The 13,422-nt window shown below is 49.2% G+C and overlaps 1 protein-coding gene across 1 annotated transcript in view; it reads right to left on the bottom strand.

Annotated features, from left to right (window-relative positions):
- LOC140899299 (uncharacterized) overlaps positions 1–5,885 on the bottom strand; it is a 259,724-nt gene extending 253,839 nt beyond the window's left edge. Inside the window, exon 1 of the mRNA XM_073314570.2 lies at positions 5,738–5,885. Within this exon, the coding sequence (XP_073170671.2) occupies positions 5,738–5,852 (115 nt within the window). The 5' untranslated portion in view covers positions 5,853–5,885. The remainder of the gene's footprint in view (positions 1–5,737) is intronic.
- Positions 5,886–13,422: the final 7,537 nt, after the last annotated feature.

Below are 13,422 nucleotides of genomic sequence, written 5' to 3'. Positions count from 1 at the left end.
TCCACCCAAGTGGAGATTTATTAGTTATTTGTATGACTGTAGTGTGTGGAGGCTCCAAGAAGGGCTGAGAATCCATTGGGTAGGTGCTGTGCAGAGTACAAAAGGGCCCGTGCCCTGAAGAATTTACTCCCTCTTAGGATGTACAAACCCTGGCTATTTCAAAGGGCGTGGCTTAGTTTGCTCTCAGTTTTTGGAGGAGCAGCTGTGTGGAAGGTTCCTAGGCAGGCTGTGTAAGCCAGACAGAACCCAGCACCTCTACCAGCATGTATGCCAGCGAGCAAGAAGGTAGAATGAAGCACCGAACTATAACAATTCAAGTCCATTTCCTCAGGGGCTGGCTGTATTAACACAAAGAATATCCAAAACACAAGAGCAGAGCAGCTTCTAACACTTGGTGACAGCCACCAGTTGGGAGCTTCCAATTAACGAATTAATCCGTTCCTCATTTCTAGGTACTATGTGCTGAGAAACAGCCTCTCTCTTTCACTGAAACATCTTCTCTTCCGCTTCCCCTCCAAACACCCAGCTTCGATCCATGGCCCTGGAGTTCTGAGACCACAAATAGCTCTCAAGTTTCTGATCTGTGCTTCAATCCAAGGAGCTTCCCGTAGGCTGTGTCTACATTTAGGGCTGGTCCACATGAGAAAGTTAGGTCGACTTAGCTGTGTCGCTCCGGGGTGTGAAAAATCTCAGATCCCTGAGAGACCTAGGGCAGGTCTACACTTAAAACGCTGCATTGGCCCAGCTACACTGACGCGCTTTAATAAAGATGCTCTGAGCTGAAGGGAGAGAGCTCTCCCGTCAGCTCAGCCAATCCACCTCCAGGAGAGGCAGGCGGTAGCTATGTCGGCGGGAGAAGCTGTCCCACCAACACAGTGCTGTCTCCACCGACGCTCAGGTGGGTAAAACTATATAGCTCAGGGGGGTGGATTATTCACATCCCTGAGCCACATAGTTACACAGAAGTAATTCTGTAGCGTAGACCAGGGCTTAGTTAAGCTGACCTAAGCCTCACTGTAGACAGTGCTAGGCTGACACAAACTGTAGCTCACGAAAGCTTATGCTCAAATAAATTTGTTAGTCTCTAAGGTGCCACAAGTCCTCCTTTTCTTTTTAAGAATTCTTCTGTCATCCTCATGACTGCCTCTCAGAGAGGTGGATTTACCACAGCGATGGAAAAACCCCTTCCATTGCCATAATAATTCTCTGCGCCAAAGCTGTGCAGCTGCAATGTTTCTAGCACAGACGTAGCCTTTGATTTAGCCCTAATTCCAGCCACCCAAATAACAGCAGGAGTGCCGTCATCTGCATCGCTGCAACCTCATTTCAGTGCCAAGTGTCAAGTCGAGGTAAGTCCACATCTCCCTTGTCTGCCCTACGGGCTCACACCAGTGAGATTCCACGAGGGTGACCAGCCAGCAAATGTGAAAAACTGGGACGGGGGCAGGGGGTAATATATAAGAAAAAAAACCAAAAATCAGGACTGTCCTTATAAAATCGGGACATCTGGTCACCCTGGACATCTGGTCACCCTGGACATCTGGTCACCTACGCTCAAGGCTGAAACCTAACGGATTCCAAGCGCGCGCTCCCTAGGGCAGGGACAGTCTCTCTGTTCAGTGTTTGTGCAGCGCCTACCACTCTGGGATTCGGCTCCATGGCTAGGAGTACGTGTACATTTGAGGTAGGAGGTGTGATTCCCAGCTTGTGCATATGTACCCACACTAGTTCTGCTCCAGCGAGCGCCTAAAAACATCCGTGTGCCCACAGCAATGGCTCGGGCTAGCTGTCTGCATGCATACCCATGAGGTCAGACAGGGCTGTCCTTGGTCCGCTAACCCAAGCTGCTGCCACAGACACCCTGCTATGGTTGTGCTCTAGATCAGTGATACTCAGACTGCAGCTTGCGAGCCACAAGTGGCTCTTTCATGCGGCTCTTTGCAGCACATGATATTAAACCACTGGGTGATTATTAATCAGTCAGGATGCCTTTACTATGTAATAAACCAATTAAATGAGCAACTTGCACAAAGTTATTAACTTATTTGCTGTGAGAATAACTAAATAGTTCCCAATTATACTGTTTAAATATGAATAGTACTACAGTAAATGAAACCATGAATTCACACGACTGTGGCTCTTTTGGGTAACGCTAATTGCTTATGTTGCTCCTGAACCACTGAGGTCTGAGTATCGCTGCTCTAGCTTGAGCAGCACTACTGCCGGTATGACTCGCACCTCCCAGCTCAGATGGAAACGGACCCCTGGGGGCAGAGGCTCCCAGCTGCTGCCACAAGATGCAGAACAGACCACGCCTTAGCAACAAACAGAGCTTCATGTTAAAATAAAAAAGATTTCCCCTTTGCATCTTAAACGCACCCAGTTGTCTGCCACCACACGGAGCTTATCGACTTCAAACCGGAGCAAGGTCCGAGTCCCCTGCTCTACCCACTAGACACACTGCTTATTTAAGACTTTCAGTCCATCCTTCCGTCCACCATAACCACAGCTCTCACTGCCTCCTCTGCACCCTGAGAAAACTAACACTGGCTATTTCATGACACTGCATCCCTTTGGGAATATTTGCACCCTTTGGATTGTATTTCCCCTTCAAAGTCAGCTCCCTGTGAACTCCCTCAGCCACAGGTAACCGCCCCAGGCACCCTTGAGTTTAGCGGCAGGGTTGGAAGAAGAGCTAAACTCTAGCGAAACAAAGCATTGGGCACCGTTATGTGAGAGGCTTCCCTACTCTCAGCAAGCTGGCATGGGGGCTAGATTAAACCAATGGACTAGAATCCCTGGTGAATGGACAAAAAGCATGTAAGGACTGGATTGTACCAACCTGTAACAGACTTGAGCATTCAGCCTTTGTGTTACACTTCGGCAGTGCTTGTGTAGCTTCTCATGCCAACACAAGCTCATTGAATCGAACAGAGACCACCACGTTCATTCCACCTGTGACTAATTTTTGAAGCCACACCTGTGGAATGCTAGTCACTGCCCCAGATCACCAAGCCCCCTATCCACCCCCAGCCTCGCAGCTCTGAAAAAGGAATAAAAGAGCAGTCATGTAGCAGGACCCTGCCCATGATGTTTGGCTCTACGTTGACCAGTTATGATTGATGTTGTTTGCAGCTAGAGATGATTTCCAAATATTCTCCTTCAGAGAAAGCTGTATGAGTTTCTTTGGTTGGATGGATAGGTTTGGGGGCAAGGGGGGGGTGTGCACCAATTCCCAGGTGTGTGATTACAGAATCACCCTAGCCATACACAGCACCTGCACGTCATTTTGCATCATTGCATCACTCTGCAGTTTATACAGGTGTGTTGCATTATGATTCTAAAACAGAGTCAGCCCAAAAGGGCAGGGTACGCAACACATCAGCAACTAGACAGAACAGGCCAGTTATCAGGAAAAGCTTTAAGACCAAGTACTGTTGTCAGTTACTGCATCACCTCCTACCTTGGTTTCCCAAGGAGTGTAAATCTTGGTTTACAGTGCATCCTAGTTTCAGAGGAACAGCCGTGTTAGTCTGTATCCGCAAAAAGAACAGGAGGACTTGTGGCACCTTAGAGACGAACCAATTTATTTGAGCATGAGCTTTCGTGAGCTACTGCTCACTTCATCGGATGCATCCTAGTGGAGATCACTTATCAGTGGCTCCATCCCAGGGAGCACCTGACCTGGGGCCAGACCCCAGCCACACAGAGGAATCAGGGCCTTTAAATGTTCATTGTGCTTTAAACGGGGAAAGCCCCAGCCCGTTTGGAAGGTGGGAATGGCTGTCCCACAGGGCATGGACAGAAAGTGACACCTCCCACACATCTTGCTCTGTCTCCAAAGTAACTGGCTCCTTACCAGAGTGGTACAGAAGTATAGACTGCCTAAGCTCCTCACGTGGTTAGACTGTACAGCGAGTAACCAGTGCACCAGGGCAAAGCTCCCTCCCCAGAACACAGGCAGCTTGTCCATACACATAAGGAAAGGGTCTGATGCAATTAGCTGGGTGCAGCTATGGTGAAAATCCCTGCAGCGATTTCAACAGATATACACCAGACTTGAAGGAGGTTTGCTCCAGTTAAACTAGGTCAGTTTTTAAAACCTCATTAATTATCTTGCGACTTTGAGTAGACAAGACCTGAGCGTATTTGTACACTACGCTGTAAACCTGGGTCACTGGCTTGCCCGCTGGCAGACTCAGCGTTTCCAAGTCCACAATGCCCACTGCATTGTAAACTGGGCTTACAAATAGCTGGACAAGGGTACCCCAGCCGTGCTAACCCGCCCTCACTGCGCTACCCAGACCTGACTTGGGTCTGCAGCTTGACCCGCATCCACACTCAAAATGACAAGGCTTGAATGTGAGACTCGGGCTTTGACCCACGGCCCTAGCAGGGCCCTGAAACCCAGGTCTGGAGTCAGACTAGTTTGTGTGTGGACAGAAGGGGGGCTTGGCCTCAAATCTGAGTCAGAGCCTGAGGTTAGTTTGCAGCCACATTGTCCAGGAAGGCCAGTGACCAGCCAGAGCACAGCAGGATAGGGGGCACAGAGCTGAAGGGGTCTCTGGATGAGAGAGTATTGTCCCCCAGGCCCCCCAGCAGAGCCTGGTCAGGCTCCATCACTGCAAGGCAGGTCTCAAAGGCTCCCTCCCACCCCCTGCTGGGCTGTTTCCTAAGCCTGCCCCAGCAACTCCCAGCCCAAAACACCCGAGCACCTTTGTGCCAAGAAAGCTAAAGTGCCAGCCGGGCACAAGCAGGGTCCCCCCCCAGCAGAGAAGCATCTTGCTGCTGGAGGGGTGCAAGGGGGAAACGCCCCCAGGCTGGGGTAGTTTGTTTGCAGACCCAGGATGGAAGTGCTCTCTAGCCAGGGAGGGTCCTGGGGATACTTCAGCGAGCAGGAGACTCCCCCACCCCTCCCACGGAGCGGGCGGAGAGCGGAAAGGGATGGGCTCCCCCAAGCAACAGCATCCAGGGCTAGAGACCTCCCTGCAGCCGGGAGCCCAGCAAGGGACCTCAGGCGCACCCCCGGACAGCCCCCTCCTGCTCCCCCTCGCCCGTTCACCCCCTCCCCGCTCCTCCTCACTCACTCACTCCCTCCCGGCCCCCCATCTCCCCCTTCACTCATCCCTGGCCCCCTCGCCCCCCTGCTCCTCCTCACTCCCCCCTGGCCCCCCATCTCCCCCCTCATACATCCTCACCCCTTCACCACCCCCGCTCCCCCTTCACACATCCCCAGACCCCTCGCCCCCCTACTCCTCCTCACTCCCCCATCTCCCCTTCATTCCCCCGCTCCTCCTCACTCGCCCCCAGCCCCCCCACCCCTTCACCTCTCATCTGCCCCCCAACCCCCCTTTCACACATCCCCGGCCCCCTATCTCCCCCCTCGGCCCCCTCGCCCCTTCACCCCCCTCACACATCCCCGACCCCCTCGCCCCTTCTCCCCCCCGGCCCCTTCACCCCCCCCCCATCTCCCCTTCACACATCCCCGGCCCCCTCGCCCCTTCACCCCCCTCACACATCCCCGGCCCCCTCGCCCCTTCACCCCCCACCCCCCTCACACATCCCCGGCCCCCTCGCCCCTTCACCCCCCACCCCCCTCACACATCCCCGGCCCCCTCGCCCCTTCACCCCCTCTCTCCCCCGCGGTCCCTTCACCCCCCCACCCCCGGCCCACTCGCCCCCCATCTCCCCTTTCACACCTCCCCGGCCCCCCCCTTCACCCCCAGGCGCCCCCTACCTGGCCGCAGTCCGGAGCCCGGCTCGGAGGGCTCCTGCTCCAGCCCGGCGCCCGGCGCCAGGTAGCGCAGCGCCAGCAGCGGCAGCAGCCGCCGCCAGAGCCCCCCGCAGCCCATGCTGCCTGCCCGGAGCCCGCAGCGCCCGGCCGAGCGGCGCCACCCCGCAGCCGGCTCCCCCGCGCCGGGGCGTGGGGGTGGGTCTCGGCCGCGCCAGGCTCCCCCCCTCGCCGGCCAGCGGGACAGGCACAGCCCCCGGCCCCGCCCCCGGCCGCCCCGCGGGACCCCGGCCCGGGGAACTGCCCCCGGCCCGGCCCCGGCTCACAGCAGGGTGAGGGGGACCCCCTTTGCGGCTTGGCACGGCCCAGGTTAGCGGGAGCCCCTCCCGGCCTGGCACTGCATGAGCTAATGCCCCCCCTCCCCGCCCTCTTTCTGGGGCTGCACGGGTTAATGGGGATCCCAGCCACCGCCTGCTTGGCTCCACACAGGTTAATGGGGATCCCCCCCCTCCCGGCTTGGCACCACACAGGTTAATGGGGACTCCCCTCTCACCTGGCACTGCACAGGTGAATGGGGACTCCTTCTCCCTTTCTGGCACTGCATGGGTTAGTTCTCTCCCCTCCCCGCAGCGCAGCCCTAATCTCTCCTGCTGTCATGGTCTTTCACATGTTAAAAGACCAGAGGAAAAGAGTATGAAGCTCAAAGCTTGTCCCTTCCACCAGCAGAAGCTGGCCCACTCCAAGTGATTACCTCACCCACCCCCTTGTCTCTGGGGAGCTAAAAGGACAGACACGGACAGGGCCAGAACAGGTTAATGGGACACAAGCTCCCTTTCCCCCAGCCTAGGGCTTCATGAGTGAATGGAACACCCAACCCCACTCCCCTTGCATTTGCTGCTGGTGAGAGGAGAATAGCTTAGCCACCTATTACCGTTTATCCAGCTCTCTGAGATGCAGGGTCCCCACAGGCTCCTGGCTCTAGCCACCTGTGGGATTCTAGCTCCCCTGGGGGACCTGTTTTGGAGTCCCCAGCTCGTGGATTCGGGTGCAGAATCCCTGGAAATGGTGCACTGGGGAGGGAGTCTGCCTCTCCACAAGGCAGTTCTTCATAGGGCCTCTGGGCTCTTGCCCCTTACTGCCATGCCCTTTACCCCCTGCCTCCACAAACCTAGTGTCAGTGAATATGGCACTGATTAGCAACCAAGCTTGTCTTGAACACCTGCCTTTGCCTGCTTACTTTCAGCTGTTCCAGGGCCACAAACAGTTGCTCCATCTGAGCCAAGGGCTGCCAGTGAGGTGTGTGGTGACAGCTTCCTGGAGGCTTTTGCTGTCAAAGGCCACATCTACACTAGGAAAAGAGGTATGGTTTACCTGTTAATTAAAATGTGTTAAAATCCTAGTGTGAACAGAACAAGTTGTAGTTTTAATGTTCGTTTGTCGAGGTGAAGGCCATCTGTGATGACTAAACCCACCTTTTTCCTCATCTAAATGTGGCCAAAAAGCATTTAAGTAGTTTTCCTAAAGACAGAGGGGTTTACAGATTACACCTGCAAAGACAGGCCCTGTCTGGAGACAGCAGCCCTGCTTTGCAGGTCTATACACTGCTTCTCTTGGGCACTGTCTACACAAACTCTGCAACTGTTCAGTGACTACCAGCGCAAGCATAGACCGTATATGAGTGGTACTTTCAACCACCTTGATTTCCAGACCCGCTCTGTACAGGGTTAGATAACCTAGGGCCTGCTCCAAAGCCCCCTGAAGATAACAGAAAATGCCCGCTGACTGCAGTGGGCTTCCGGTGGTAGTAACATGTGTATCCCGTTGGGGCTAGCGTTCCCCCTCGCGAGCACCACAGGCTCTATCAGAGGAACAGAAGGTGGGGAGATTGTAGAGGAAGAGGTTTGTACAGATAAGCAGCCAGATTCTCCACAGTCCAGCAGCATGATTGTTACTTACACCTGTGCAAAATGCTATCCAGGCAGAGTGATAGCACTGATGCTCACTTTGCTCAGGTGTATGCAATGACACGGCAATGGAGAATCAGACCTGAGCAGGTCTTGACTGAACCCTTGTTCAGGAACATTAAACCATTAACCCAACCCTCTCCACCTGTTTGTTACGGCAGGAGCAACTGTTGCTACTCGTTACAGTTAGGATTTTCCTAATATCTCAAGATAGTTAAGCAGTAGAACAGGTGACCCAGGGTAGTTGTGAACTTGCGGTCATTGGAGGTTTTAAACAATAGGCTAGACAAATACCTGTCAGGACTGGCCTAGTTAGACTTATCCTGCCTGAGCCTGGGAGGATGGAGTAGATGAACTCTCAAGGTTGCATCTAGCCCTACATTTCTGTTATTTCTACTGATATTCATTCCCTGATTACCCCTTCTAAGGCAGTATCCTGCCATCATCTTACTCAGCTGACCAAGGAAATAAACTTCAAAGACACAAGAGGATCTGTTTGCTTTACAAAGTGTATACAATTTTATTTGTCAGGACATTTCCTTCCTTTGTCAGATGTTACTGAATCATATTGATTTTCAAGGCTGAAACCTTCTGTCCCAGCAGCCCATCTGGAAAGCTCCTGTAGCATTTCCCCTATGGGTCTCTTGTAGCAGGTTTCTGGTGTGAGACATCCATCCAGCCTTCAGGGTAACTAGCTGAAGGATGCAACCCTGCTGTTCACATGCAAATCTCCCATTGCCTATAGAGTGGGAGGCTTTGTGTGAGAATCAACTGCAGTCAGGCCTTTTACCTTCTCATTGTTGTACTAAGGAGGAAAAAATGCCTTGTGAAATGAATGCATTTACCAGCAGGAGAGTGGGGTGGGAGGAGGTATTTTTTCATGCTTTTTGTGTGTATATAATAAGATCTTCTACACTTTCCATAGTATGCATCTGATGAAGTGAGCTGTAGCTCACGAAAGCTTATGCTCAAATAAATGGGTTAGTCTCTAAGGTGCCACAAGTCCTCCTTTTCTTTTTGCATTTACTCTGCAACAGTCTTTTGAGCTCAGTTTAATGTTACCCTTTCAAACAAGCAATCATCTTAAATGGCAAATCCCATAGCCAAACACACCCACTCCCTCCCACCACATTAGATGAGAAACACAGATTTTATGCTCCCCATGGCTATTCCAGGGTCAGTTCAAGTCTCTGGCATTTGTGCACTAGTAACTGCTCAGGGACCATGGCTATTTGGGCCATCCAGTACTGATAGCACAACGAGAAACTAATGACTAATAATAAACAGATGCGCACAAAAGAATTGGTGGAAGAACATTTTCTGGCTCAAGATAATCACAGAAATATCAGATGGGGTAGGGGCAGAAATGATTACGTGCTAGAGACCACCCCATTTGCATCAACACAGGTTTGCTCCCAACATCTCAATCATCATTTCCCCCAAGCTACTTAAAGCTTGCCTCCTAAATCAATCCCTCTAGTCCTTTCATCATTTTTTTTTTTATTCCTCCTGTCTGGATTTCCTCCAATTAATTAACACATTTCCTGCAATCTGAGGTGCCAGGTACTGCATTCATATTTCTAGGCACAGACTCACCAATGACCTAGGCAAACCGTTCAAATGAGCCTTAGAGATTTAAGATCCAGGATTTAGGGAGGCAGTGTGGCCTAGTGGACCTCAAAGACCTGGGTTCTAGTCCTGGCTCTGCCACTGGCCAGCTGGGGGACCTTGTGTAAGTCAAGTCATTTCTCTGTGCCTCAGTTTCCCCGTCTGTAAAATGAGGAGAGGGATCCTCCTGTCCTTTGTAAAGCATTTTGAGATGTACCAATGACAAGTGCTATATAATAGGTATTATTACTTAGGCCCATTTGAAAACGTTACCCTCTCACTGTATTCTGTGGCAGTGGATCAAAGATAATGTATCATCAATTTTGCAATGATCAACAGGAATGAATTCCAGCAGGTCACTGGAATGAGTAAGTCATAGTGGAGACTCAGATGTCTATAGAACCCTATGGACTTCTTATGCAAGTGGACATAGAGGGTTACAATACAACCCATGTTATGAATTCATCGAGGGTCATAATCCAGCATTTCCCTGTACTATATATACATGAATTACCTGCAAAGGGAAAAAAAGTGGATTATACTCTCCACCCTCACCACCTTTGTTTCCTCATGATGTAAGAAGGCCTGCAAGGATTGTTTTTAAACAATAGGAGGTGGGGGAGGTTGCTCTTTTATCTTAGAAATATTAAGAATGTCAAGTTCAATCCCTGCCGATGACTTGTGAAGCAGCATGGTTAAAAATGGTGGTCAGTACACGGATCTGAACTACTGTGGACCTCTGGTACTCGGGAGGACCTCCCCGTGGCCGGAGGGATAGGTAACCCACACTAACCCTGGGGAGGGCCATGTCTCCATCTAGTGGCCAGACTGTGTAAGAGGTTTAATGTGTCTGCTACAGCTTCTGACCCCTAGACCTTGCCCTTTAGCTCAGGCAGCAGAGGTGTGTGCTTTTAGATTCAGAGAGATGTGGCTCAGTCCCAGCAGCCAGCCCATCCAGGAGCCATCACTACACATGGAAAGATGCTCAGCCAGTTGTACATGCTCTTATCCCCTGGAAGAACATACCAGGGATGAGGCCAATACTGTTCTGTAGAAATTCCTCTTAAACCATAGGACATACAGATTTCTAGAGTAGGGATCTGATTTATGCAATCAGTTCTGTAGGATGAGTCAAAGCCTGCAGAAAAGTTCTTTGTGTCTGAAATTCTACAGAACTTTTCCTTAAAGGTAGGAAGAGCAGTGAGCACAGATTGACTCCCCACTGTTGGAATGGGCCAGTGGGTAAATCTTCCCCTTCTTCATGGTCAGACACATTGATCAGAGGGAAGCCCTCCCTTCTGACCATGTCTGGAAGAACAGAGCTCTCCTTGTCCCCAAAGCCTGTACGTTTGGGACTGCTAAGGAGAGGCCAAGTGGTTCAGGCCAGCAGTCAAGAGAGGTGGTTCTGTTCCTCCCATTGACTTGCGCTAGGACCCTAACCAAATAATTTCCCACTTCCACTCCACTGTCAGTCTTATCAATGGAGATCATAAGATTTTGGGAGCAGGGACTATTTATTACTATATATGTACAGCATCTAGCACTAAGTGCTGGTCTCATTTGGGGGCTCAAGGTGCTACCAGTACCCATAATAAATAACAATAGGTGGGCAGTGTGGGAGGAGAGATGGAGTGAATCCTAAAAAGCCCACATCTGGATCTCCAAAGAATACTGACAAATGCAAGCGATTCTCCTTTCTGCATTTCTTTTCAGGTGTAATGTTTTTGCAATGCTGGGAATAAGATCAGGTGACTTACTGCTTTTTGACTTGTCAGAAAGAGCACAATGTCTGATCCTAATCCGAGAGCTTTAAACATTTCATCAATTTCTCTGGTGGTGAGGGAGGAAGTTTGTCCTGTGGCCAAAAGAAGCGAGTTGCGGATGTTCATTTATATTTACAAACATTCCTTGGATTTTTCTTCAGCTTAAATATGAGCTCCGAGCTCCAGGGAAATGCAAGCTGCTCTCATTAACTGTTTTACAAGTGCGACATGTTACCTCTGTATATTAGACAGGTGACGTAAACCTCTTACACTGCCAAACAGACCTCCTGTGTCTTGATGCTCTGTTTGATTTCAGTGGGACTGTACATTTGAAATAGTATCACCAGAGATTGTTGCTGGCTGTGGGAAGCAGAGGATTCAGCACGGCAGTTAAGGGGTTAATGCAGAACACTGCTCCACCTCCGTGACAGTAACATGCATGTGTAAAAATGTGCATCTGTCAATCTGTGGGGAACAACTAAAGATAAGATCAATTTCTTACAGCATTCAATCTGACTAATGCAATTTTGCTGCACATTGGACTCCAAGAATTGTAACCTTAGTTCAGTTAGGCGAATTCACAAACAGATCCTTTAAAAAATGAGCGTCTGCAGGGGGACGCAATCAAAGAGAGGGTCCATGACTCACGGCATTCAGTCCAGGCAATGCACAGATTCCAAACCCAGAAGGAATCATTGTAACCATCTAGTCTGGCCTCCTGTACAGCACAGGCTAGAGACCTGCCCCAAAATAATCCCTAGAGCAGATCTCTTAGAAAACCATTTGGGGAAAATCCACCACAACACTTGGTACATTGTTCTAATGGTTAATAATTCTCACTGTTATCAATTGTGCCTTATTTGCGGTCTGAATTTGTCTAGCTTCAACTTCCAGCCATTGGTTCAGGCAATCTTGCTCCCTATGAAATTCCACCAGTGGTAACCGGCATCTTGGACTCCTCATATTGAAAAGGCAAATTTCATAGTAACAGCTCTTCCCTAGTGAGAACATTAGAAGGAGCAATGCTCTCGGGATACCAGTCTCCCATTCATCATGCACACTGCACACACCACCTGTGGAGCGGTACGTTTTTTGCTAAGTTTTTATTTTAATTCAAGGACTTTGCTTCATACAAAATGTAATTGTAGAAACAACTGCAGAATTCAAAGTTTGGCTGATAAATATTACTCAGGCAGCAAACTAGGCAATCACAGAATCTTTTTTTTTCTCTTTTTTTTTGTGTAAAGTTCCAGTTGTGTTGCATGGTTGGAACTTTTATAATTTTTAACACTGTTTTTTAAATATAAAGTTTTGCAACAAACCCCCAATTTATATCAAATATAATTAAAAATTAACAACTGATGAATACATTGTATCAAAAAAGTACGAAGATAAACATTTTCCATGCACATACTTTATATATATATATATATATATATGTATATATTTTACATGCAAACATTACTTATTCAAAGTACAGCCACTACGAGACTGGTTCTGGATGCAGAAAACTGGTTGGTGCAATTCAAGTTTGGCAACTCACTATGAGAATTCTGGGAAATATTGTGGGTGTGTTTAAGAGACAGCGCACAGGCTGTAAAAATATGCAAATAGGGCTATGAACAACTGTGGTTAGGTTCTTCTGTCACTGTCATTTGGAGACCCCCCCCCCCCCCCGAGAGAAGAGTGGGAAGTATTCAACAATGTTCTTCTTCGTGGTCTATACTATATAAGAATTTAAATGATCCAATGCCATCTATTTCTGTGAGATTCCAGCCATCTTATTTATATGAGATTGTGGCTTTTAATATCTAAAATGATGCAGGAAAGGGAAAGGCGGGGCGGAGGAAAAGACAAAATAAATTAATACAGAGAGAACATTCCCTTTCACTTTCCAATGTGGGTACAATGGTTGCATGCACTGATCAGCCATACTGTTTTTTTCCTCCTTTACTTCTTGGAGTAAAATAGTAATGTTTTCTTTAAAATTTCAAAGAAAGTGTTTGTGCCTTCATACAAGGAAAATGTATAAAACATTTGGTCACAATCATGCTGAAGCCTGAAACAGGGAAATCCAGCAGGTTAAGCTACAGAAGGGATGAAGGTCTTTTTGTTTGTTTTGTTTTGATTTGTTTCCTTAAGTGTCATCTTGTTGCATAGCCCTACAATTAAAAATGATATCCATTATCCATAATGTACCTCTTGGCTAAAGCACTTCCTTTCCTCAAAGTGCACAGATATATGGAGATATAATAGAGATGAGTTGGTTATCTTTTAGCAGAATCCAGGGATGAGATTGGCCAAAGCTCCTAAAACAAAACAAGGTTCAATTTTTCTCAACGTAAAGGTTAGAGGA

The sequence above is a fragment of the Lepidochelys kempii genome, chromosome 16 (assembly GCF_965140285.1).
Source record: "Lepidochelys kempii isolate rLepKem1 chromosome 16, rLepKem1.hap1, whole genome shotgun sequence".
NCBI classification, from domain to species: domain Eukaryota; kingdom Metazoa; phylum Chordata; order Testudines; family Cheloniidae; genus Lepidochelys; species Lepidochelys kempii.
The sequence above is the reverse complement of the archived record's forward strand: the minus strand, read 5'-3'. Positions and strand labels throughout refer to the sequence as shown.